This window comes from Trachinotus anak, unplaced genomic scaffold (assembly GCF_046630095.1).
Source record: "Trachinotus anak isolate AG129_WGS33_773 ecotype Australia unplaced genomic scaffold, CSIRO_AGI_Tana_v1 ptg000016l, whole genome shotgun sequence".
Classification (NCBI taxonomy): Eukaryota; Metazoa; Chordata; class Actinopteri; order Carangiformes; family Carangidae; genus Trachinotus; species Trachinotus anak.
The window spans coordinates 24,773,306-24,800,899 of record NW_027273867.1 but is presented as its reverse complement, the minus strand read 5'-3'; the positions used below and the strand labels follow the sequence as shown (position 1 = coordinate 24,800,899).

The following is a 27,594-nucleotide window of genomic DNA, read 5'->3' as shown; positions in this document are numbered from 1 at the left end:
ATTAATTAATTAATTAATAAGTAATAAGCCACACGAGGCCCTGGTTTACAGTGATTTTAGAACAGCTAAGGAGGTTTTAGCCCAGTTTCTTCAGCCTCTAGGCCAGTTTTTGTACAGTAATGCTTTGGAACATCACTGTCAAAATTAGCCATAAATTACATTTGATTATTCCTTGTTAAAAAAAAAAAAAACTAAATATATTTAAACCATTTGAAAGCCTATTTTTGTGCATTATGTCCATAAGAGGACAAACCAATACAACGAGAGACATTGCTACTTGTATAATTGCTCATTTTAGATGTGCCCTCAGGTAGCCAGTGCGTCAGAGCTAGGCTAAGCTAACTGTAGCATTATAAAACTTTATAATGAAGTTTTGCCGTCTACTGACCAGAATCCAAACAGAGCTTTTTAGATGTTCAAAGTGTGACTCACCCTCTCTGCAGGTGAGTTGGTTGTGAACTCTCTGCCATCATTGCATTATGCGCTCGTTGACTATATTTAATTTTCAACCAATGACAGTGACGCTGTGTGACTCCAGTCCGTTGCGGGCAGCCGGTGCAGTGGCCCAGGGCTCTAACTACCGGATCTAGATTCATCAAACATGCAGTGGTGTAGCTAAACAGTAGCATTAAAGTACAACTGGAGATTCACTCAGTCATTTGTGTTTTTATGCAAATTAGTTATTTCTGTTGAGCAGGAAGCAACGTTAACCACCGGGCGGACTGGTTTCGTTTGGTTACATCTGGCAGGTTTCTCTGCCTCATGATGGCTCCTGGCAATTCCTGGTGAGTCAGTCATTTTGGTAAGTAACCAACCACTCAGAGGTCTGTGTGCTCTTGGGAAAAAAAAGATTTAAATTAACTTAATTTGGCTAGTAAAAGAGCAAGGAGTGGCTGGTGAATTTGGAAAACCATCTGCTGCTGTGGCCGGTGGAGAAAGACAGAAGTTCATTTCCTGTCGTGGTGATGAGTCAGGCAGAGAAATGGCAGGATGGCGCAAGCCCTGTGCCGCCAACGCCTAAAAATAGTCCCTGTGGTTTACGCCTTGTCTACACTTCACCAAAACGTGGAATTTTCTACCACATTAAAAAGTAAAGAGGGAGACTAACGAGCCTGAGTTTGGCTGCTCTTTGCCCAAGTTTATACCTCCCCGTGTGTCTGTGTATCATCTGAAACAGCACACACACCACACACACGGCAGGAACAAAAGGCACTAAAGGTAGAAAATACCATCGTGTTTCTGTTGGACTAGTTTTTGTTCCCAGTTTACATTTTGCTTCCTCCCCCATCCTTCCAGTAACCTTTCCACTGTTAAGATACTGTCTAATGAAGCAGAAATGGTATAGAAATAACAGCAGAGGCACAAAAAGTGGTTAAAAATACCCTGGTGTTCCAGGTGTTTGCAGCTAAATTTTTCCTGTTCCATCTCCACTGTGTATTTTATGAATCCCTGTTAAAGGAAAAAAATAAAACATGCTTCAAAAGCCAGCACACAAGGCAGTAAAAACGACTTCAGGCAATTAAGTTTTAGGGATTTACTCCATCTAAGAAAGGAAACATGGGGATTAAAAAAAACATTCCTGCTTGATCTTATTTTGAAAAGCATCTACTTGAAAAGCATGTACTTCCTCTGACTGATTTAACTGACAATGTAACATGAGAAACCTGCGTGTTTCAGTGGCTCTTTATCTAGACTCACACACACTGAACGTGCACAAACTCAGCGTGAAATATTAATGTGGATGTGAGGCAGCAAACAGCAGGGGCCCGGCTCTCGACACACACCCAGAGTCTGTCTGTTCAGATTTCTCTAACAGGGGCTCTGCAGACGGAGAAAGAGGTCACTATGACAAATACCTGCAGTACACTGACCTGCATACAGCTCAGCTCTGCAGGGTGGAAAACGGCTGCTCCTGTTCATGGAGTAACTGCTTTGTATTTGAGAAGTCTGACTCCACTCAAAGTCACAGAAAACATGATTTTTTTTTTTTTTAAATCAAAAATAAAATGCAGGTGAAACTCTGAAAGGCAGCAGGTTGTTCTTTCAGGATCATCTTTGAATATCTGTCACGTTTTCTCTCTTTATGATGCGTCTGGAAACAGTGACAGAAACAGCTGAGGTGGCTCCTAAGTAACAATTAATTACCATTTATGTTTCCCTGTATTCATTAGTCAGAGCTGGAACATGAGGTGCTGGAACCTGCAGTTCCTCTAATGACCACTATGATGGAGTCCTGATGAAAACCTGACCTGGTTTGATTTTTCCTGGCCCTGTTTTCATGCACAAGTTTTTCTTGTTTTTTTTACTCATTTCTGTTCATGCACAAATAAAGGATTTTTTGTTTAGTGTCATAACTTTGCAGTAACAACACATTCATTAACCTCAGAGACTCAAACCAGCGTCTCTCTGATCACAGCACGGTCCCACCCGTTAATCCGTCACTGTTGATGGACTGAGTCCTAATCAGGGATCCTGCAGCTCAGACGTGCTCAGATGAGACTGATTGGGTGATGTGATCAATTGTGGAACTGCAGCATCAGTTTTCATCCCAACTTTGAGTCCCCTGATATTGTTTTAGTCTTCACGACAACTTCCCTTCCAGAAAGGTTTGGTAAAGTAGGGTAACGTCTTCACCGGCCGCCTGTGAAACGGACTCTTTCATCCGAGATGGATAAGCCTCCGTCGGGGAGTATCACATTCAGCGCACTCAGTGTGATGGTGCCTCAGTGGACGCAGGGTTGTGTTGAGGGTGAGGGGACAGAGTGAGTAATGTCTGCCCTGATGAGGTGGTTATATACGTCCTCAGACATCATCTCTGTAACTATGAGGTTTAAAATAAAAACAGGGTCATCTCAAAATATCCAAATACAGAAAAAAAAAGAGAAAAATTCATGAATTTTCTACCTCAGCTTTGAATTTTTGAAATATTTTTTTTTTTAAAAGTTATAACACTTTTGGAAGCTTCTCAGTTTTTATGTTGAAAGAGCCTCTTCCTCCCACTGCCACATCGTCCTATTATATATTATAACATTAAAGTGAACCACACCATGAGCTGCTGAGAAAGGTTTAGTGAAGTCACAACTCTGAAGTGGGAATTTTTGTTAGTTTTTTTCTTACTTCTGGAGCATAATCTTCAAGTTCTGGTTTCCGCTCAGCTCTCGACAGTTTAGGCCCTGCCTGTGACGTGAGAGGGAATTACTTCGTTTTTATGAAACATGACTTTAGGCTGATTGAGCTTCAGTGGAAACGAGTGATGAGGCTTCAAGGCCACATATTTAAGGAGTGAGGCGAGTTAAACAAAGGAAGAACCACCCTGCAGGGTAACCACTGATTGGATGCACCTGTTGTGACATCATTGATTGAGGTGTGACAGCACGCTCTGAAGTTTCTCAGTCTTTAGTTTGCAGTTTATTTCCAGTTCAAAATAATTTTTTGGAAAACTTTGCCTCAAAGATGACACACAGCTGCTGTTAATCTTGTAACATTTTAGGGATCTCATTATGTAGCAGTGCTGTTGCAATGCATTGTGGGATTTCCTACGCCAACTAAGAAAACACTGCATGCTTCCTTCCTCCCATGTGTCCCACCTGAACGAGACTGGAACCACATTTTGATTCTTGGAAATGCTGCTAAAGAGAAAGAGCTTTTCTAAGTGTTAGAGGGCTGCAGCCTCATGCACAGTGTGTGTGTGTGTGTTTGTGTGTGTGTGTGTGTGTGTGTGTGTGTTGGAGACAGAGGCCTCCGGATTCCTAAATTTCAAAATGAAGATAGAAATTTTGATTCTTTTCCTAAATAAATTAAAAACTGCATCTATTGTCATTCTTCTTCTTCTTCTTTGAAGCAGGTAAAACTCCTCTTTGAGTCTCTATCTTTTTTTCCTGCAGGTCTGATGAAGATTCAGGAGGCGGAGTTAATAAAAAACATCTGTTCACCTGCTTCGCTCTGCGTCGGACAGAGAACAGCTGCTCCTGATGTTCTGGTTCACATCGTGTCTTCTCTTTTCATCCATTAAGGTTAGTTGAGTAATGATATGTAATTATAATGTTATTACAGTAACAGCTTTCACATTAAACACCAAACAGTCAGGACTGTGTGCAGGTTGTGCTCTGCAGTCAAATTTCATCTGTCAGCTGCATTTCTGGATTAATGTTATTATCAATCATTATCATTATCATTATTACTATTATTATTATTATCATCATCATCATCATCATCATCATCATCATCATCATCATCATCATCATCTCGGGTTCATTTTTATTTCCCACACACTTCAGCCAGAACTGGCCTGAGAAATAAAGCCAAAGCCAGCTGACCTGCTCTGACCTGGCAGCCAACAAAACTTCACATAAAATCAGCCAAACAATAAATTCCACTGGAAATGTCTTCAGCGCGATGGTGGACGGAGACTATCATCGTTTTTAGTTGTTCATCAGGTGAAAGGACCGAATATTTGTTGGATAAAAATTTAAAGACAGAATAAGTGACCGTTTAATTATAGGATGAGAACTTGGCTGGAGGTCAGACTCCAGAATTAAAAACGACACAGCTTCGTGCTCTGGCAACAGGAACAACAATAGTCAGTTATTTACATTTACATATTTTACATTTTCTAGATCAAATAGTTAAATTAAATCTAAATTAATACAATTTTTTTTAAATCCAAAGTATTTGAAGAAATGAAAAGTTAACTATTGACAGCCCTGGATAATGTGCTCTGTGATATACAGTACGCAAAGCTAGGTTCAAAAAATTATTCTACATTTGCAAAGAAAATTAGCTTCTAATAATGAGTATTTTATTATCAATGATTGTTTGTTATCAAAGTCACTTATTTCTTCCAGAAAACAGTGACATGAGCGCTGTGACGTCTTCCTGAAGTAACATCTTCAAAAATATATGTTTTTCTTTTGACAAGCAGTTCAAATCTGACAATGATATAAAACACAGAACAGAAGTTTTTGCTTAATAATGTGAAAGATTATTCGATTAACTATGAATTCTTCAGTGGATTTAATGTAAAATGGGAACGTCTCCAAAAAACTCTATCTCCCAACAGCGAATTCATTCGGTTTACTCGACAGGGGTTTACTGGGAAAGCTGAAGTTCTCCTGAGCAAGGCAGCGCCCCCCCCCCCCCCCCCCCCGTGGAGCTGGTGTTGAGACGGGCCTGTGGTGTTACTGCGCGGCCCCCAGATGCGAACGCGAGGAAACATATGAATACCAATGAGGACGCTGATGAAAAAAGGGGGGGAACCATGCTCAGTGAGCTCTCTCTGGATAAATGAGGGTTTGAATCAAGGTTCAAATTAACGATCCAGACGTGAGGAGGAGGGGGTTCTTCAGCAAATCACAGTTCAGGAGGGGAGGCTAATCTCTCGTTTTCTACCTGATGACCCCATCAGTGCTGCTGGTCGCTCATGTGTTGAGTAATTGAGAAACACACACTGCAGCCTTTAATGAGAAAATAAGCATTCTTTTCCCTCTTCATGAATAAAAATGACTTCTCGCAGATTTAAGAAAAAGGAAATCTAAATAATATGCAGTGACGACAAACACAGCATCTGTTTTTTGAAGTGTTTCGCTCTAAAAATGAGATACTCGAAAAAAAAGTGACACCTACTTTCACTGGATGATTGATGGCATAAAACAGAAGCAAATTTGCTTTCTTTTTTTCTAAAGGATGTTCAGTAAATTATGACGAAATGACACGGAGTTGGGCCTGCGTATGTTTGAGGAAGGAACTTCAGATGATAATTTTATTCCTGCAGTGTTTTGGAAACGATCTTCCTTTGGTTGAAACCTGCGTGTTTGATCTGGCCTGCACCATTACATCAGTGACCCCTGTAAAAACAGACATTCATGGCGGCCGTCTCCTGACTCTTTCTCCACCATGAAGTCAAGAGCAGAATAATGATGATGCATTATCAGCTGTGGTCCATTAACATCAGAACACTACATGATCAATAACTGATTCTACGTTTCAGCCCAATTCAAACCGAAACTATCGAACTGAAAGAAACTGATTCATCATCAATCAAGTCATTAATCAAGCAGTAAAACAGAGTTCCAACATTCTGAGAATTATCTGCATTATCTTTATCTTAAAAATTCCCATATTTTATGGATAGCCGGGGCTTGGGGCGGGGCTGAGGGCGGTGACTGCTTCGTTGTGACATATTAAAGTTCAAGAAGTCCTGATGGCTGGTTTTAAGGCTCAGTGTCTGAATACAGGCTGTGTGCATTTCTCTGTGGACTGAGGCTTTGATACTTTCACAGTATTAATATAGAACCTAGACCTGCTTTATAATCACAAACACATGGACATCTACCTTTAGACTGGATGGAGCTTTGAGTGACAGTGAACTGAAAATCTTTGGACACTGAGTGGTGTCTGAAAACATCAGCATTGGCTTCAGGAAAATGTAACTGATTTTTGTTTTCCCATTTAATTGACCAACATTTACTGAGAAAACAAATAATTAACAAATTAATCAATGATGAAAATAATAATTGGTATAAGCCTTAACTTCAGGGTTATTTTTTAGATTAATTAGCCATTTAAAAACATCTCTTCCAACACAGGCACTAAGAAAATACAGTGATTTACTTTTCTATTTACAAATGAAAAACAAATGAAGTAGCCCCTTAAAGAAAAATCCTGGTTAGAATATTTGTTAATAGCAGTTAACAGTTAACCATTATATTTCCTGATCACCCAATTTTTTTTTATAGTACCCCAAAACTTCTAATTTCTAAATGAGTTATATGTCAAATTTTATTTTTCTCTTGTATCATGTTTTTAGCACTAATCGTGTGACCAGTTTTCACAGTATTGTTCGAGCCCCCCCTCGAATGAGCAGTGACCCCCACAGAAACATCACAATGGGCCCATTTGATCCATTCAGACCATCCTGGATTTATGTACATGTTGATTCTTTCTCCTCCATCTGACTCTGTGGCACCATGTGACCTCCGTCTGTGCTGTTTCAGACTGATGAAGCTGTGGGTGGGGCTGAACTGTGGATCGATGTTAAACTGATTGCCCCGGCAGGGAAACTACGGTTACAGCTCCCAAAAACAAAGGCGACACGTTTGTCAGTGATTGGTTCAGACAGACACTTCATCATGTGCAGGACGACGTGTTTGCTGTTGGTTTGTTTACCAGTCACTGGGCTCCCTGCAGCGCTGGATAAAGACCAGCTTTCTATACCACTCCTCCTGCAGACAACACCACTGAAGTCTCGCTGTTTTATTTGCATGTTACATTAATATTAATTACTTAACGCAGCGCTCTGCTGACAAGCACACTACAACTCTGCTTGTTTCATCTCATCTGCAAAAATAACTCATTTGCATCTCTCCTGTATTTTATTCTGTCACTGCATTTAAGTTTGATTTCATCCCTGCACAGATTGTTTTTTCAGAACATGTCATTCACATAACTTAGGTGTGAAATGATCTCCTCTGTTTTCTGGTTTGACCCACGCAGGTTTTCAAAGAAGTCGACGCTGATATTTTTGGACTGACTCTGCTTTTTTGTGCCAGTATTCAATATCCTAAAATTTGGCCTCCTCCTGCCAAAAATTTCAAACAATTACAAGTATTCAGTGTTTCCCCCAGTTATTCTTGGCAGTGTTGGAAAAGCCGCTGAAGCAGCACTCAGACCACAGCACACTCAAACTCCATTACAGTTACTGTTAATATTCTGTTTTTTTAAAGCTCCATCCAGTCTAAAGGTAGATGTCCATGTGTTTGTGATCATAAAGCAGGTCTAGGTTCTGTATTAACACTGTGAAAGTATCAAAGCCTCAGTCCACAGAGAAATGCACACAGCCTGTATTCAGACACTGAGCCTTAAAACCAGCTGTCAGGACTTCTGGAACTTTGTGATGTCACAACAAAGCAGTCACTGCCCTCAGCCAGGCCCCAGCCAATCAGAAGAGAGGTTGGGATCCTCTCTTCTGATTGGCTGACTGACCTGTTGTTACTAGAGCTCCAGAGAGAAGCCTGAGAGAGGAGATGTAAAACTACACTGAGATGGTTTTTGGTTCTTAAAACCACAAATATTTCTTCTGATGGAGATCAACACTTCAGATAAAACACACTTTAACATTTTTCCACATTGATATGATCAATATTTTTCACCAGGATTGATTCAGGTGATATTAGCCATTCATACAAACAGGGTCAGATTGATTACTGATTGACAAAACAGAAGCAATCAAATCAAACACCATCACAAAGAAGGAGCCACATCAGATACGGATGCTGTTAAATTATATCTGACTCTTAATAAGCAACACAGATGCTCTGATTAAACCAGGCACCGATCACAATCAGCTGATCAGTGGCCCTTGAATCTGCCAATACAGGAAACCAAATGTGAACGAAGTGTTTTCACTGCCCAGGTGTCTGACACAGTTGATGTTTGTGTCCAGTTATTTCACAGCTAAATGAAAACATGCTCAGTATGTAAAGTTTCAAACGCAGATCTGGAGTCGCAGGAGGTGACTAATCAATACGACTGTCACTGAGTCAGCTGAGTCACATTCCTTGGTTCCACTCACGTGACTCACCGACCACATTTCATCTCTGATATTTTTTTTGTCATTTCATTGTGCTCACCGACAGCTTTTTACCCAGTTGGAAAACCACCAAGCAATCAGAGCTTTGAGATTAATAACGAGATCATCTTCCTGCACAGAGGCCAGAAAAACAGTAATAACCAAAAAAAAAAAAAAGGCCAACAAGTATAGATGAGGCTGAACAGGTTCCTGTTTTTCAACTTATCGAACAGGTCGGCAGATTCACCAGATGTACAGATGTGAAAACTGAGGTTGATCTTTAAGCTGCTGTGCATTCGCCTGTGTGCCCCAAAGTTTGTGGTTGCCAAAAAAAAAAAAAAAAAAAAAGCAATATGAAAACAGCCGATTAAATTTGAAATGAGTAACTGAGAGTTTAGAGGAGGATTAATGTTTAGGAGCAGTGGGTCCAAGAGGGAAAATTAGCGTACGTGGGGAAAAGCCTTTTTTACAGCAGACACAAATATTGGTGTGGATTATTTGCGCATAACTTTAAAAAAATTGATTTCACAGTGTGTAATGAAAGCTCCACTGGTGCAGGATGTTAACATGGCAGAAAATATGAGTAAAAAAAAGCAGAACCATATTCATTTCTGCAGATTTGCATATGAGGAAAGCAAAGATCAACCAATGAAATCTCTCAGATAGACGTCAAATTCAGCAACGAGGAATCAAGAGCACAGGTTATTAAAGCTGGCTGACCGCCAAAATAAGAGCTTGTTTAATGTCTGGAGGAGTCGGGAGTTAAATCTGGTCAAACGAGGATCTGTGGTGCTCACGTTCACGCAGACTTCGCACCCACAAACCCTCAAACCCTCCCAGCCGACGTGGAAGGTGGGTTTGGTCCAACAGCAGCCGTGCAGATCCAATACAGCAAGTGTGTGTGTGTTGAGTTTCCCCATGAAGAGCTCCAGCAGCGAGGGAGGGTGGACACTATGACACACACACATTGAGTGTCTCTGACCAGCCCATGCTCTCCAGTGACTCACCCCACACACACACACACACACACACACACACACACACGAAATCACTGCCACTTCACTCACTCGCACACAACCTGGCACGCTCGTACTCTCTTTCCCAAACACACACCCACTCACCCAGCCTCTCACAATCTCATAAAGCACCAATAGCACTGAAAATACGTGTGTGCGTGTGTGTGTGTGTGTGGGAAATAAAAGCAAAAAAGAGCGAGTGGAAAAATAAACCTGAATGTGTGCGTGTGTGTGTGTGCGCGTGTAAGATGCAGCTGTCATGCATGCTTTCTGCATGTGTGTGAAATAAATAGCAGTTTGATAGTGTAACAAAGAGTGCGTGTGATGTTAGCTGCCGCACACACTGTGTGTGAGTGTGTGTGTGTGTGTGTGTGTGTTCATTCAGGCTCATATAGCTGTCATAAAGCCTCATGACTGAATGCCACTGAGGGCAACACAAACTCAGAATGGGGTCCATTTCAATCGCCACAAATAATAAAAAAGACGTGCGTCAAGCTGCAATTTTTGGCGATAAAAACCAATTATGTGAACAGTCTAAACGGTGAAATAAAAGCTTACTACGGCTGCAGAGTGTGTGTGTGTGTGTGTGTGTGTGTGTGGTGGGGGGGCAGACTGTGGATCGGGGTGACAGGTCAGGTGGCAACAGCAAATCACAGCTGCATTTCCCTAGGAACCGGCAAAATGTGTGTGAGTGTGTGTCAAAGAAATAGCAGCGTGTCAGAACAGGAAGAGGAAAAGCGAGAGAATGTGAGAGTGTGTGTAGAAGTCTCCAAGCGAGGAAGGGAAAGCGCACGAGAGCTGTGGTGTGTGTGTGTGTGTGTGTGTGTCTGTGTGTGTGTCTGTGTGTGTGTGTGTGTGTGTGTGTGTGTGTGTGTGTGTGTTGGCGTTTGTGACAAATAAATAGCAGCCAGAGAGCAAGCGAGCGTGCTCTGATTTGGAGACTGGCAGCATGACTGACTGATCCCTGCATCCATATCATAGGATTAAAAAGCCTGACACGGCGGCAATACAATAGCAGCAAAATATGAGACAAAAAAAGTCGGTCAATGGAAAAGGAAATGTGATTATGAACCAGAACAGGCGAGAGGGAGATAATATTAAAAAATCTGACACACTTTGAACAACAGCCATATAGTGCTGCGGCTGGGAGGAGGTGGATGTTAACTGTCACCGGGCAGTATGGAGGAAGGAGGAAGGAGGAAGAGGAGGAGGAGGAGGAGCTGCCGCCAAATCGGAGCCTCTCCAATGATTTCCAAGAGCCAAGACACACTTCAGTCCCACTGTCAGGGATGTGGTGTAGGGTAAAACCTGCCCAAATCCAGTTTACACACCTGTTCATCTAAGCCTGACAGAAATCTTCCTCCTGCACGTCCCTCAGACTCCACACAGCCGCACGAGACAACAGGCAGAGCAGAAAAACTGGGATCTCTGTTGAAAATATTTTCTGACTGGGGTCACAGGTCGCAGACGCTTTTTTTTCCCCCCATTTGCAGCCACGTCACTGCATATGGCCCAAACTGGCTCGCAAGGCACACCTAATTATTCATGTTTTTATGTAACAAGGTTTGGGTAGAAAATTGGGTCGGTAAACAAAACTGAGCCTGAACTCGATGAACTTGGAAAAGGGAAAAAGTTTGATTGTGAGCAGAATCGTGAGAAAGGAACTGCCATATCATATACTGATCACAGTCAATAAATACACAATATACCAGTAAAATCAAACATTTCCTTGTGCACAATCTGGGTCAACACACCAGCTGTAAACAAGCCGGTCCAGCAGTCTGGTTTCTGTATAGACCATATGAACTTATCAAGACCAAAGAACCAAGATAACACAACTGATTCCAACTGAACACTAACAAAAGTGCATTTCCATATAAACCAGGGACAAACCAGCCCATTGCCTTACATCATGCAAACTAACTGTTTCTTCATAAACCAGTTTAGAAACAGGCTGTAACATATATCAACAGCCTGTTTCCTGTGTCAAACTGTCCAAACCCGGACTGCTGTGCAGGCTGGCTGCCTGGTTCGAGATAAACCAGCAGAAAACCAGCCTGGCACAGGCAGCCAGCGACAGCCCGCTCCTTCTCACGTTAAACCGGTCAAATGACTAAATGCAACGACCCGAACCGGCCCGTGAGTCTCGTGCTGAGCGGGTGAACATCTTAAAGTCGGTTCGGCTGCAGAGCAGCTGCGCAGGAGCCGCGCGCCGCCAGCGCGTGTCCGTGGAAAACAGTCAGAAAAGCGGCTCCAACGCTGAAGACGCTTCCCTCAAAAGCTTAAAAAGCGAACACGACTGTAAACCGAGGGTCCGCTTCTGTGAAAACCAGTCAGAAACCAGTCAGAAACCAGTCAGAAACCAGTCAGAAACCAGTCCGCAGCCGCCGTGTTTCCCTACACTTCACCTCAGATGACCCGGACAGCCAGACTGCCTGTCTGCGAGTGGCCCCGTCTGAACCCCTCGGTCCGCGGCGGCAGACCGGCGCAGACCCCGCTGTCCCCCGCTCCGCCGTCAGCGAGTCACCAGAAAGAGACCCCGGGATGATCTTCTACTTGTGTCGGGCAGTGGCGCTGGCTCGCCGGGGACGGAGGGAGGAGGGAGGCAGCCAAAACAAATGCATTTCCCGACATGAAAGCACAACATCCAGAGACGGCGGCCACGTTTCGTGCTGCTGTGTGCGGGGAAAGGCTAAAGCTAACGCGCTTAGCTTCCCGGCTGTCCGTCATCAGCTAGCTGCTAACGGCTAGCCCCGCTAATACATTTATTATGTGCGCTTTCGCCGGGTGGGGGGTGGAGGGGGGGCACGGCGAAAGTTGGCCACCAGAAAAAACAACGCGAACCGGATGACATTCACTTGTCTGACAACTATCCTCAAAAATAACCGGAGACCAGTCTCACAGCCACCAAAGTTGGTGACAGCCCGGTGCCTCGGTTTAATTCGGGTTTGGCCGCCGCGGAGCTTCGCTGGGGGGTAGCAAGGTGGTCCCGCTCCCAGCCTGTGATGGAGGGGACGGGCGCTAGCAGCCGCGGCTGCCCGGGCAGAGACAGCCAGCCAGGCGGCTAGTCTGGCTGCAGCCAACCCGCTTTGATAACTTCACTTTTGCGGTCACTTTGGTCAAAATTTCTTGTCCGGGAGTTAAATAAACGGGAAGTTCCCCCCGTGTCCTACCTGTGTGTGGGCTCCGGCTGCAGGGTGCGACGGGCTGGAAGTTGATTATTCCCAGAAATCCCGGGCGGTGCGGCGCGGGGCGCATATAGCTAGCGCTGGGCACAGTAAAGACTGTAGCATAGCTAACCTAAAGACAACAGAGCGGAAAAAAGCCTCCTCGCTGCTCATAGGGGGGATCGACGACAAAAACCACATGATCTTTTACGTCAGCATATATTTGCATAGGATGCCAGATTTATGTTTCGCGTCCAGGTGACGTGAAAATGTAAAGAAAAGTTTGCCGTCGGCGGCGCTGCCCGCTGGCTCGGCGGTCGGGCTGCGGCGGAAAGGCGCAGACATGTCGCAGCCCCGCGTCCCCGCTGCAGCGCTGATCCGCGCCGGTCCGCGTCTGACGGCTGGCAGCGGGCGGGCGGCTGTGGACGCCCCCGCTGCCCCCATACACCCGGGTGGGGGTCCATCACCACCCTGCCCTGAGTCCATCACCGCTTTTATCAGACTCTTTATTCGCAGCGGTTTCCACCATGCTGCCCCTACAACATTCCTGAAGACACGCAGCTGTGCTCTCATGTATATTATCCTGTTTTTTTATTATTATTATTTTATTATTATTTCTCACATCTAACTGATTCATTTTCCTAAAGCGTGTTACAGTCAAAAGCAGAAGCAAGTCTGCGTGAAAACGTGAATAAAGTTGCATGATGAGGTGATGGACGGTGCGTTAGTTTCCTGTTGACACCTGTTGGATCCCGGAGCTGACCTGACCAACAGCGGCCTGTGGTGCATCCTCACACCCACAGCCCGGAGCTCTGATCGGGCCCAGTGTGGAGCGGAGCCTCCCCGGTCCTCCGGCCGCTGCGTGCCTCTCACCGGGCTCCTGCACTTTAGATGAGCGGTCGTTGCAGCTGATCAGATGCGCCGAGGAGCAGAAACGTCCCCTCGCACTTCTGAGAAAAGATGACGGAGGGCGACACCTACAGGGGGAGGTGGGGGCTGCACCCGGCTCCACACGGGCCCTTCATGTTTTCTGACCATGAACCTCTGTGTGTTCACAACAAGATGATGAGGAACGAGCTTCAGTCGCCCTCAGTGTAATTCTGTCGTTGATCCCCTTTTTTTAAACCACTTAATTTAAACGTACCACTGTTAGAATAAAAGCTTTAAATCAGTTTAAACAAGATTAAATCGAAATTTGAATTTGTCTCAGTTTTTATATTTAAAAGATTATATTTTTGTTTTTTCATGTTAATTAGTCTCAAATTATTTGACTCACAAAGTCTGGTTGTCAAAGCATTTTGAATTGCACTTACCTGTATGAAAGGTGCTGCACAAAATAAAGTTGGATTGATTTCATTTAGTGCAATGCACCAGGCTCACGTATATGAAATGAGACTTGTCTCCTCAGTAAAGAAAAATAGTTTCATGTTGTTTTTAATCTGTGGTTTCATTTTATGGATATTTGATTCTGACGTTTTGGTTAATTTGGGAACACGGCAATTACCATGTTTTTTATAGATGAACAAATTGAACTTTGAGCAGTAACCAGGCAGCTTTCCATGTGTTTTCCGATTGTGGGCATCTCCAGTAAATGCATCACATCATGGCATGGCATGGCATGGGCAGCCCCCCCCCCCCCCCCCACCCCCCCCCTGTTAAAACCTTGTACATCAGCCAGTTTCTTAATTGACCCTCCCGCTGCAGCGGCAGGTTTTCATCATCTGAACCAGACGTCTGCGACTCACTGCCAGTTAGGAGTCAAATTCACTCAAGAAACTGCTCATTAAGTAAACTGCTTATTTTATAACTATCACAAAACACACTGTCTTTATGCTCAGACGTGATGCATTTAGGGACAAGCTGGTGAAAATAATACAGGGCCTTCAAAATAAGATTGACGCCGCAGCTCCAGCCCTCTTTGCAGAAGAGTTTTCTGCAACTGGAAGCTCTTGCCAGCGTCTCCAGAATACACAATCAGGTAATGTTGCCAGGCAAAAGTGCCAGCTCTAGCCAATAAGCAGAGTTTTGGCCAACATTGCTTAGCAACAAAAGTTAAAAATTGAACCACTCAAGGCTTAAAATAGTCTTTAAAATAGTAATCAAGAGCCGTCAGTGTCACAAATTTCTGCAGATAAAAAGCTTTGGAGGCAACAACAGCCCTGCCAAAAAACCATGAAAGTGAAAAGAAAAGTTTGCTTCCTGCCCTGACAAAAAGGACGTTGCTACTGAAGTGGACTCCTCATTAGTTCATATCATCCAAGGTCTTTTAAACTAATTTTTTTAAATGAAAAATAGGTCCCTGAGCACAGATATTTAAACACCCCCCCTAAACTTCCTCCCTGGAAACAAGACACCCAGACTCAGACTGCAGAAAACAGTTGCACACTTTGCGGCCATTTTGCATCTCTTTGTGCTTGTTTTGTGTCTCTCTTTGGTTGTTTTGTATGTATTTGCAGTTACTTGCTTTTTTCCATCAAGAACTGTTACCAGTCACTCCGAGCAGGGGCTCTGACCCGGGGGGCCGCTGCCCTCTCCCTACAGACACGCAGCTGGCCAGCAAAGTTGTTAGACACTGATATTTGGTTGAATGTAGGTGCTGACGTCTGGTGACCAAAGTTCAATGTCAGAACAACATCTGTGCCAAAGTCAGTGTGACGCAGAATAACTGACGACAGCTGATGTTGAGATTGTTAAGTAACTAAAAGCCAACATCTCCCAGACGTCTCATGTCGACGCCGTCCTCATGTATAAAATACTGATAGTCTAGTCGTGGGCAGAACCCAACATCTGCTAACTGTTACAACGTCAGTAAGCCAACGTTGGACTTTGACTCTGATTTTCATTTCCAACCAAAATTTTACATCTCTCCAACATTAGAGTCATTAGAGTCCAACGTCTTTCTGACGTTACATTGACGTCTGGTGCTGCTGTGTGTTTGGGTTTGTGTCCACTAATCTTTCCATGTCTCAAACATATTATAATTGTGACCTCTCACACAGTGAACTGAGAAAAGTAATTGGCCCAGAACTTCAAAATCCAGAAGAGAAAACAAAAACTCAGCTAAATCAAACCACAGGCACCATCTCCTTTTTTCCTTTTATTCACATTCACTCATTAACCAGGTGGTCATTTTGTGACAAAACAGGAAAATCTGTGACACACCCTGGGAGAGAATTTGCATACTATTGTGGTTAGACAAAAAAAATCATGTATCTGTAAAAAGAGACATAATAAAAAGGGATATCAGAAATACAAAGGAGGCTTTTAGCAGGTTTTCAATTACACAGCGGTCGTAAAAGTCAAAATACAACAGAAGTCAACTTTCAAATTGCACATGGAAAAGTAAAAAACAGTCTGCAGTTGTGTGGTTTTTCTGAGGCTGTGAGTTTTCTTTTTTTGTGCCTAATGACAGGAGTGTTTGCAGCTGCTGGCCTCTTTCCCGCAATTAATCAAACAAAGCCGCCTGAAAAGGAAAAATAAAAGTCATTATTTGGTGTCACAGTTCAGTACACCGTGCCAAGGGGCTGCGTGTGGCTTTTACCACTGGTTTTAGCTTTGAGAACCAGAAACATTTGAGAGGCTGCATCTGTAATTGTGTAACCGGGAGTTTGACAAAGTGGCTGTGGATTACATACAAATAGTTTGGTTACAGTTCAGATTGATCAAAGGTTTATTGTACCATAAAAACAATATGGTTTAAAGGCAGAGCTTATAATAAAAACACACAATAAACACGTAATAAATCAACACAAATTAAAGCATGTGGGGAAATATCAACTTGACCTCCGACCTGAACAACCGTACTGATCATTTTTTTCATCCCTTATACAACCGATAGCAGGGTCTCCGGAAAAGCGCCCCCGACTCTGGGCCTTGGTTGTCGTGATTACAATGATTACTACAATGGTTACTATAATAATGATCAAGGCTTGTTTCGGAAAAGATGTTGATTTAGATGATCATTTGTTGTCATGGTTACAATAGTAACAACATGGTTGACTTTGTCAAACGGTCATGGATCATAGAAACAACATAAACTGCTACTGTCACATGGGAATCGAACACCGCTCTCCTGGGTCATATTCATCCATCCACCCCAACCTCCTCCTGACGTGGACTTTGTCGCTCTATGAACTACGTCACCGCACTTTTCCCTTTGCTCCTGTCACCATCACTACGACCACTTGATGTCGCCTAGCAACAGGACCTAACTATGGGTCATAGTGACCTGCTGACAGACGACCTGTGACCTCGTTTGTTACAGGAGGACGGTCTCTATGAAACTGAGTCGGTGAGTGTCTGGATGTCGCAACTCCAGCAAAGACCATAAGGACCGACCGTCCAACATCCAGAGGCAGAACCCTAGAAAATGTGGCAGTGCCTAAACCCTGCAGGGGGACAAAGCAGATACTAACAGACACAGACACACTGATGTTGCTGATCGATGGCAGTGACTCAGCAACTTCTCTTGCTGCTCAGACTCACACTGTGGTGGACAACACTGAGGCCTGTGTCTGAACGAGTGTGATAGTCTGACCCTGAACATCTCCCAATGCTTCAAATAAAGTGCTTGTCGACGAACATCACCTGAGACACCCTCCCCTCACCCCTCTCCTTTAACAGAACTGGGCAATTTTTTCAAGTTTTCAAAATCAATAATCAGACCATTACATCCACTTTCCACAGTGACTGTGAGCCGGGTGTGTGGAGCTGAGAAAACAAGCAGGGTTTGAACTCGTCTTTAACGCTCTTTTTTCAAAAAAGATTCTGTGTGAACAAACGAGCACAGCACCACGTCTTCCAGGACGATTCCTCGTGTCTCTGTGCTGTGACATGAAATTCAGTCGTAACAGCTTGGAAAAGATATAAACACATCTGCCTCAAGACGGATTCACACGATCCTGGTCTGTTTGAAGTGTACAGAATCTTTAAACAAGACAGTCTTGGCTCGGCTCTTTATTTAGCTTGTAAAAGTTTCCTTTCACATTCTTGCTTACAATTTTTTCACCATCTCAACACAACTGAAATGTTGAGGTGTGAAGACTATTAATTTCATCCTGAGGGTGGAAGGTCGTGATGTTTGTAAAAAAAAAACAGAGGTTTTATCATCTGTAAAGTTGATGAGACCTCTTAGGAAAGTCAGAGGATCACCAAAGTCAGTAGGATTCATCATATTGTACAGACCATGAAGGTCCGTACAAAACTTCATGGTAATACTCATCTGTACTGAGCAGACGCCACAGATCACTGTCAACACATATCGTTCAGTAACATTCAGGGCGACTCATCGGTCATGTGTCTTTTATTACGATTTCTTACATTTGTAATTGAGCCTTTGTAAAATAATTGCTCTTTGATAGTATATTTGATCTAAGGATAAGTAGCTCAATGCAGCATCCTTGATTGGGATCCACTGTGACTGCTTCTGATTGGTTAAGAGCTACAGCATGGTTGCCTGTGCTTGTTGAACAGTTTGGCTGGAACTATGGAGCTTTGAGAGCTCACTAGTTTTTGACTGTGCTTAATATTCTGTAAATTTGTAGTACTATGTTTTGAATACTTTATTGTCATTTTTCATTTGGTATTAGAAGAAAAACTTTTTTTTTTAAAGAAGAACATGGACGACTGAAGCACATTGAAGAAACAGACAGAGCCACATATACGCGACTCTGACACAGACATCAGAAAACAACTGCTGAGCGTAGAGTGTCTCTCTGCTGCAGCGTCCTCCAGGTGTTATACATATACATGGAGGTCGCATCAGATTTGCTGACTTTGTGTCTCAGCCGGAAAGTCAAAACCTTTTCAGTGGGATCAGAGCCAGAAGAGCAGAGAGTCTCTGTTTTACAAAACAGTGAACAACCTTCACCACCTCTCCAGACGGAGGCGTTCAAAGTCACCTGCACTCTGGAAGAGGGATGCGTCATCGCCAACTTATACATGCAGTAGTTTAGGAAAACACACCTTTCTGTTGCTGTCCATACAGAGGAGAACACACAGTGAGTTCATGTGTGCTGTTGTAACAGGTAACGCTGAAACAAACGGTGGGTTCAGGAGAGGCCTTGCGACCAAAGAGGAATCCGGTCCAATCAGGTGTCGCGAGGTCCTGTTGGATTTCTAGGTTTCAGTTCTCCAAGCAGACTCTCAACTCTAAATTCAATATAAGAAAAACTTTAAGGGAGCTAGAGCAAAGGTGTTAAATCACATGATAATGATCACAGACGTGAGACATCTTCTAGCAACAAACTTAAGTTCCAGATGAGCTTCGTTAGGATCAGATCCAGTTCATGCCTTTGCTTCACTGACGAGACTAAAAACGGAGGCAGACGAAAACATCAGACCTGTGTGGACCCTCCTCACATTAATACATGAAACAAACAGATGTTTGGCAGGTCAGATCTCCAGGTCAGACGGAAGAAATCAGCTCCACCAGCCGTTCACAGTAACTCAATCAACCAACAGAAACACATTAACTCACATTTTCTTTTGCAGAGTTTCTGGAGCAAAGGGAAAAGTGCGTGTGTTCGATTCCCATGTGGAAGCAGCAGTTTATGTTGTTTCTATTATCCGTGACTGTTCATGTAATTATTGTAACCATAACAACAAAGATCGTCTGCTGTCAAACCTGTGAGGAGTGTACCCCACCGGTGCCCAATGTCAGCTGGCATTGGCTCCAGCCCCCTCACCCTCAAAGGATCAGCAGTATAGCTAATGGATGGATGGATGGATGGATGGATGGATGGAGCAGGGTTTACCGCCTCTGTTAACCAGTTTCCTGGGAGAACCTGTACAAGCGTTTGCTGCGACCTTCGCTTTCAATTGAATGAGTGAACAAATGCAAATGCAATTACTTACAGGACAGACTGTGGATTTTTCAAAAGGAAGAGCTGGTGTGTGGAATCAGCCTGAACCTCCGTTCATTTCAAAGATGCATTGTTCAGCTGAAGCTAAAATGAGGCTTCAGACATGTGACAATGATGAAATTTGCCCTAGGACCAGATCAGTTTACTGCCAGTGTGGACTGGAGGAATGCAAACCTTCCAATCATCGCTCTATATCACAAAGAGATTGAAAGAACGTTATTTGAGGTTTGCACATTAATTAAAGCCATAATTATGGCCTGAAAACATACAACATATCAATTCTGTGGCACTGGAATCAACAGGTAAAATCTGACAGAAATTAAATCCAGCTTTTGCCTTTCCTTCCTCCACAGCACTTAATAAGCTGCCGCTCTTCTTCTTCTCCTCCTGCAGGTTTTAGTTGAGTCACCCACTTGCCTCTTTTTCTTCTGTGGTGCTCATTAGTAAGTCACCTGCCTCACTCTGGAGCTGCGCGGCCTTCCTTGATGCTTTATTCATCACGAGGAGGAGGACAAGAGCTGCGCGCTGTCTGGACACATTTACATACAAATGAACTGAGGATTAATTATTAATACACACACACACACGCACAAACACACACACACACACACACGGGACCATCCTGTGCTGCAGTGAGTGTCGATAATTACAAACATCAGCAACTCAGCACGGTATCAGTATTAATTCAGCGTGTGTGTGTGTGTGTGTGTGTGTGCGCAGGCGTTTATCAGATGTTGTGAGGTTGATCGTCCTGACTTGCTTACACACGACCCTCCGATGCAGAGAGAGACAGGCAGGAGTTTTCTGCTCGGCTGCCTCGTGTGTTTCTGTGGTTTTGTGTTTATTCAGATTCAGAGGAGAAGCTGAGCTGCTTCACCTGCTCCGCATAATAACATCCAACTCAAACCTTTGAGCTCATTTACACACAGATGAGTGTTTATAAAGCTACAGTGTCAGTTCACAGAGGTGAGAGGAGGAGAGGTCGGTTTGTAGAGACTGAGGAATCAAATCCCATCATGCTCCCGTCTCTCGAGTTAGGATCACATCACAAAAGATGATGTTTCTGGTTCTTCTTCGTTGATTTTCATCCTTTTGTTTTTTTGTGCATCATGAGTCTGACAACGCTGCAGGAGTACAATGCTCGACGTGGTTAGCCTAGCTTAGCATAACTACTGGACAGGAAAGGAGACACCCAGCGACACATTCAATCCTGTGGAAAGCATGTTTGACAACCCTGTCCTCTAGAAATGACATTGATCCACCACTACTGCAGCAGTAAGTATCATTTGTGTCATGATCTCTTTCTTAAGTGACTCTCTCTGGAGTCTTGTTTATGATTTCCTGTTTTATTTTGAAGTATGTGCTTTTGTGTGGTTGTGGTTTCACTTCCTGTCTTTGTTTTGTCTTCTGCTGCACCCGTGTCTCATTAGTTCATTAGTTACCTGTGTATCTGTAGCCTTGAGTTCCACCTTTTGAGTTCACCATCAGCCTCCAGGTGTGAAACATGAAGCTTCAGCAGTGAAGAGCTGAGAGCTGCAGTTCCTCTAACAACCACTAGAGTCTGGCTCCAGCAGTGAGTCAGTCCCACAGACTCCCATGTTCAAATGTCCAACTTTACAGCAGAAAGAAACATGTTTACAGCCTGGTACAGAAACTGTTCTGCTCTCTGGAGATCATTTCCTCCTTCATGACAACTGAATTTTATAGAACTCACCTGTTTGCATTTTATTAAGGACTAAACTGATGGAGAACTGAGGGCGTGGCCTCTTTGAGTGACAGGTGGGTGAGTGTGTGGTTGCCACAAACCAGCAAGCACCGAAGTCTCAGCTCCACACACGCCCCGCCTCTTTGCTCATTTTTGGATTAGGTGGAAGTTAGGGGTGGAGTCAGGATGTGGTTAGCTTAGCTTAGCATAAATGGATGGGAAAGGAGACATCCACCAACACATGAGCTTTATACACTGAACTGCATCTGGTCCTTAAAAGACTCTGTTTGGACTCAGGTTTATGATTCCAGGTTTTATTTTGTTTATTTTGTTTGCTGTATGTTCCTGTTGTGGTTTTACTTCCTTACTTTGTGTTTTTTCACATTATTTTTCTGTTCCACCTGCGTCTCATTAGTTCATTGGTTACCTGCATATTGAGTTGTCAGGATCCTGAACTTGGTTTCCGTCTGTAGACTAATTCACCTCGGTTTGGACTTTGAGATTGTTTCGGTGGATTTTGGATTTGTCTGCCTGTTTGGACTGCTCACCTCTCAGTCAGCTGTTCTTTTGTTCATTCACATTTAACCTAAATCACCTTCTTCCACTGACCTGAACCTAAGACCCGCTGAGGCCTAGACCACAGTCAGGACAGCTGTGGCTTTTGTACACCTCCATCCACCTCAACGCCCCCACATATACACAGACACACACAGTCTCTATAAATCAGCTGAGCCTCCTTCACTGATCTGAGAGACAAAGATAAATGTTTCCATCATTTATCAGATATAAAGAACATGTGGATGTTAAACCATCGTCTGATATTAAAGTCTCACTTCTGCTCCTTCAAACGTTTCAAACCTCCAGCTCATATGATGTGATGTTTATGATGTTTATGATGTTTTTGATGTTTGGTCTGTCACATGGATGCGGCTCGGCTCCTTCTCTGGGCTCAGACTCTCTCTGATGTTCAGCAGCTTCAGTCACAAGGATTTCATTTCACGGTGAAACCTGATCTATTGTAATTTGCTTTGGCAGATTTTTATCCAAATGTGAACCTCGTGTCAGATTAGAGATTGTTTCCCTGTGGTTATAAATATCACACATGGCATCTGATTCAGGAGCCGCAGTCATTGTGTTGATTCTTGTTCTATAAACGTACAGGAAGTTCTCTGTGTGTTCGGCACAGCGAGCAGCAACTTTCACAGCGAACGGCGGTTTCTAATGTGGTTTAACCTGTGGTCTGCCACAGCTCAGTCAGTCACGTAGGCGCTTCAACAAATCAGACAGTTTTCATGTTAACATACAGCGTTAATTCATATTTTTATCATTATTTGTTATTCTCAATTTTAAATTTCAGCTTGAGTATCACTGTTTCATGATCACTCAAATCTAAAACCTAAACAGTTTTAGACTTTCTGTAAAAAAAAAAGTTTAAAAGTCAAAGGAAACAAAACAACAGCCATGATGAGAGCTGGTCCAATTCTGTAAATGATGAGGAAAGGAGCTTCAGTGCTTCCTATCTTATCTCCTTTAGCATAAGAAATACGAGCCCTTCCTTAACAAAAGGAAAAGAGAAAATGCCGTCCCACAATTCCTTGCTGCAGCAACATTTAAAAGACGAACCTTTGTAGTTTCACCACAGAAATCCTTGTCTGATTGTCTGAGCTCCAAATCCATAAATACAGATTTCATCTCTTTAAATCCAGGTAGGAGTCATCATCAGGAACAAGCAGATTTAATTTCTATTCATTATTCTATTATTTATATTAGTTATATTTTAATTGCAAAACTTCAAACCAGTGAGGAAAAACCAGAATCAACCAAAGCTGTTCAAACTCTGGTTCATGTCACTGAGTCATTGGGTCATTTTAGAGACTTTAATCTGCTCTCAATAAATGTCATTTTCTTACTGACACAGAAGCTGCCAGCTGTTTCTATAATCAGCTGATTTATATGATTAAATCATATGAAGGAATCACAGTTAATTTAGTGCATTGAGGTGTAAACGTAGCTTCATATAGACTCATGAAAAACAGAATAAATTAATATAATTTATCTAATTTATACATAAAACATAAACAAAAGAAAGAAAAAGTCTGTAAGTTCTGATGCTGAGTGTCTGTTATACGCCCCCAGCACCACATGGGGGCAGCATCACGTCACGTTGACAGCAGCAGAGAGGAACAGAGTGAGGATGATGAGCCACTTTTCATCTTGTCACCTGTCAATCAAATAGCGTGAAAGGTCAAAGGTCACTGTAAGGAGACTGATTAAAGGTTAAATCCCAACTAATGATTCACGCTCCAATGTGAGCGACATGAAAACTAATGGAACATAAATAATGTTCATGGTGTTCAGATGTATTTTCATTTGTTCGCTGTGATTCTAATAAAACTCATCAAAACCAAACAGAGACAACAAACATCTTCATCCCACATTGTCATTTGAATCGTCCTTTAACTCTGGAGCTGATTATAATCAACCTCATCAGAACTAAAGAGCTGTAATTACTGTGTTTAACCACTCTGAGCTCTCGTGATGATGATGACCTATCACCACCGTCCTCCCTGCACCACCCGCCACAGCAGCAGATATTCAGCAGCAGAACAGGGACGAGAGGACGAACAGCTGCAGTTACCATCTTCACGTCTCATGTTAGTGGTGGTGATGACGCCTGCTGCTCCTGGATCAGGTCTGGAAACACTGCCCACTCCCAGGCCCCCTGAACTACACACCGCTCCCTGTGCTCTTTGATTCAACACTGATGTCACCAGGGACCCACATCAGTCCAACACTTCTAAAACAACCAGAAACTACAGAGTTTAACACAAACATACACAAATAATCAGAGCGACAGAAACAAAGTAAAGACACATCAACCAAAAAACAAATAAACCCGAGCTGAGAGGCAGCGGCTGCTGTCCCCCTGCTGTCCCCCTGCTGCTGGCCCCAGAGCTTCTGACCCGTCCTGCAGTGACCAGGTGCATGGTGGAGGCTTAATTGGGAACAGCCTGGGTGGAGCTGGAGGGGAGGCGGGACAAGGAAGAGACAACGGCACCAGGAACAACACGCCACTGACACGGGATTAGATACTGGTCGTCTGTTAACCTGCTCAGGTTTATGTTTGTTGGGTGAGTTTTTCTGACGACTCACTGAAATGTCTCTTATGCAGAAGTTTGTTTGATCTAAGACAATTTTCTCTAAGGGGAGAAAAGAAAAGTCAACCTTTACCTTGAAAGGAAGAAAAGAACACGTGAGACAGAGATGTTGATGTTGAGTGGCTGAAGAGATGAAACGTAGGTTACAGTGTGTATTGTTGTTGTTTGTGCTCCAGGTCATACACCTGTACAGCAGCGACGGCGGAGGAGAGACTGCTGAGCCCCGAGCACCACAGACATTCGCACTGTTCAGTATTTATCTAGTGCACATCTGCTTTGAAAGAGAAACATCTGTATTCATCACATTACATTTGTATTCAGCTCCAGCTCTTTGACTGGAGGTGGAGGAAGTATTCAGATCTTTCAGCTGAGTAAAAATACCAATACAACAATATAAATATACTCCAGTACAAGGCAAGATCCTGTAGGAAAAATCCTATTTAAGTATAAATACAGAAGTTTTAGTCACAAAATGTAGTTAAACTCTGAAGTAAAAGTACTGCTTTGGTCCCTCTGACTGATATATTACTATATATGACTATTATATTTTCCATTTTGCAAAATATTCCTCTTAAAAGTAACTAGTGACTAAAGCTGTCAAATAAATGTGGTGAAATGGAACGGAAATACTCAAGTACCTGAAAACAGTACTTAAGTATTTGAGTAAACGTACTTACTTATGCATAATTTTGTTCTGTTCGTTACCTTTATATTGTTCTTTTTCTTGTTTTTATATTTGGTGGGTTCTATCTATCTATCTATCTATGTTGCATCCTCTGTGGATGAATTATTGATGATTTATTGGTTGTGAATTGGTCTGAGCAGGTAGAGGAGCTTCTTTCCTGAGCTCTTCAGGTTCTGAGAATCAGTCTGGATGAAAAACATCTGGTTACTGACTGAAATGTGAAAGTAGAGACTGATGAACCACAACAGTCCTGGAAATGAGCTCAGACGCAGCTCGTTTTCGTGGTGATTTCCCTGCTCACATCCCACTTCTGTAAATGTGAATGAATGAAACGCACCCTGAACTACTTCAGCTCATCTTTACACCCGAGGCTCCTCAACCTGCGGAGGAGGCACAGCTTCCACTTCCCGTTAACACACACACACTCACACTCACACTCACACACACACACACACACACACACACACAGACTCTGTTCTATAAAAAGCCTGATGTGAATCTGGCCTCCTCCTCCTCCTCCTCTCACTTTATTATGGCCATTATGTTATTATTATTATGATGGATGATATATTGATGCTTCAGCTCTGTGATGTGATCCAGACCACAGCTTCCTCTGACTCATATCAACTGTCAGACAAAGTGAAAGTACTGAGAGGTTGAAAGCTCACTGTGTTTTTCTCTCGTTTTCTTCCTCATTTGTTCATCACAAGCAGAAAATCCCCAGATAGCAAAAGAAATCCGGCCCCTACTTGGGCCACATACTGGTTTTCTTCTGGCCCAAATCTGGCCCATATACGGCAGGACTGTCAGGTGTTTGTCCACATCTGGTCAGTACTGGAGAATAACAGCTGGAATCTGCCCAGATGTGGAAGAATATGGGCCAGACTCGGGCCGAGGATCTGAGCATATGTTGGGCCAGAAGTTTCATTTACAGCAGGAAATGATTCTTGTTTCAGAGAGAGGAAACCTTTAGAAGAGGACAAGCACAGTAACACAACCTGCGAGAGCCTGCAGTGTAATTGTTACACAAAAAGCTACAAACTGTGTCACAGTTTTTATATAAAGCTGCAGGAGGTTCAGTCATTTTTGCATGAAACATGTTTCACTGTGCGTGTGTGTGTGTTTGTGTGTCTTGTCTTGCACAGTTAACCCTGCTGACCACACACACACACACACATACTTGTACTTCCATCTTTGTGAGGACACTCATTGACATAATGCATTCCCTAGCCCCTTACCCTAACCTTAACCATCACAACTGAGAGCCTAACCCTAACCCTGACCCTGACCCTGACCTTAACCTAATTCTAACCTTAGCTCTAAAACCAAGTCTTAACCCTCAACATGTGATTTGAAGGTGTCTCAAAAAGTGAGGACCGGCCAAAATGTCCTCACTTTCTCAAAAGGTCCTCACTCTGTTCGTAAAATACTTTTTTTGGTCCTTACTATGTAGCAAGTACAAGTCCACACACACACACACACACACACACACACACACACACACACACACACAGAGGATGGTGGTATTTTCACAGAGAAACCACCAGCTGTTGAGTTCTCTTCCTCAGTGAGACCTTCTCCTTTTGTCTCTCTCTAATAAAATGACAGATGTCGTGCTGAGTAACTTTTAGAAAGAAGTCTGCACATTCTGTTCGTGTGTGTGTGTGTGTGTGTGTGTGTTAGACAGTTTGGGCAGTCTATGAGACTAGAAAAGCTCTAATAAAGAGCAGTCATTTCCCTGATTCACAGAAACACCTGCGTTTCTGAAAAATAAATCCTTGAAGTTCTTTTTTTTTGTTTCACATCATCACAAACACGATCAGTCTCTGAGCAGGTGTCTCACCTGAGGAGCAGCTTCACACGCCAAGTCTTTGAGGAAGTTGGTCCAAACTAATATTTCTCAGTTTTTCTTTAAACAAATATCAAAGCTCCATCCAGTCTAAAGGTAGATGTCCATGTGTTTGTGATTATAAAGCAGGTCTAGGTTCTATATTAATACTGTGAAAGTATCAAAGCCTCAGTCCACAGAGAAATGCACACAGCCTGTATTCAGACACTGAGCCTTAAAACCAGCCGTCAGGACTTGTGGAACTTTGTGATGTCTGAGTCAGTTGTGATGTCAGGTATATTTTACTATAATATTTCTGTCACTAAAAGACTTTAATCTTTACCTCTGTAGACGTTCAAGCAGGGAAATCGAGTAACAAAGTTCCATCATTTTAGGGAATGGTTCCTTTATCCAGCTTCAGAGATGATGTTTCAGTCCAGTCTGGTGTAAAAGTGGCTGCGTTCATTTCTTGGTTTTTAATGAGAGCTGAAGGCAGACGTGTGAAGCTGAGCTGCTGGTTCCTATTCAGCTTCCTGCAGCGTGCACCTCACTGTTCGCTTTAATTAGACCTCACAGTTCAGTCACATGACCCGCTGAGGGACGGCA

At 43.2% G+C, this 27,594-nt stretch overlaps 2 protein-coding genes across 2 annotated transcripts in view; both read right to left on the bottom strand.

Moving 5' to 3' along the window:
* Positions 1 to 26,540, bottom strand: part of LOC139633879 (zinc fingers and homeoboxes protein 2-like) — a 127,925-nt gene extending 101,385 nt beyond the window's left edge. Inside the window, exon 1 of the mRNA XM_071499904.1 lies at positions 12,756 to 26,540. The gene's annotated coding sequence lies outside the window, so the exon portion shown is untranslated. The remainder of the gene's footprint in view (positions 1 to 12,755) is intronic.
* Positions 26,541 to 27,543: 1,003 nt separating this feature from the next.
* The window catches only part of LOC139633878 (collagen alpha-1(XIV) chain-like), a 154,183-nt gene continuing 154,132 nt past the window's right edge, over positions 27,544 to 27,594 (bottom strand). The window contains exon 48 of the mRNA XM_071499902.1: positions 27,544 to 27,581. Within this exon, the coding sequence (XP_071356003.1) occupies positions 27,559 to 27,581 (23 nt within the window). The 3' untranslated portion in view covers positions 27,544 to 27,558. The remainder of the gene's footprint in view (positions 27,582 to 27,594) is intronic.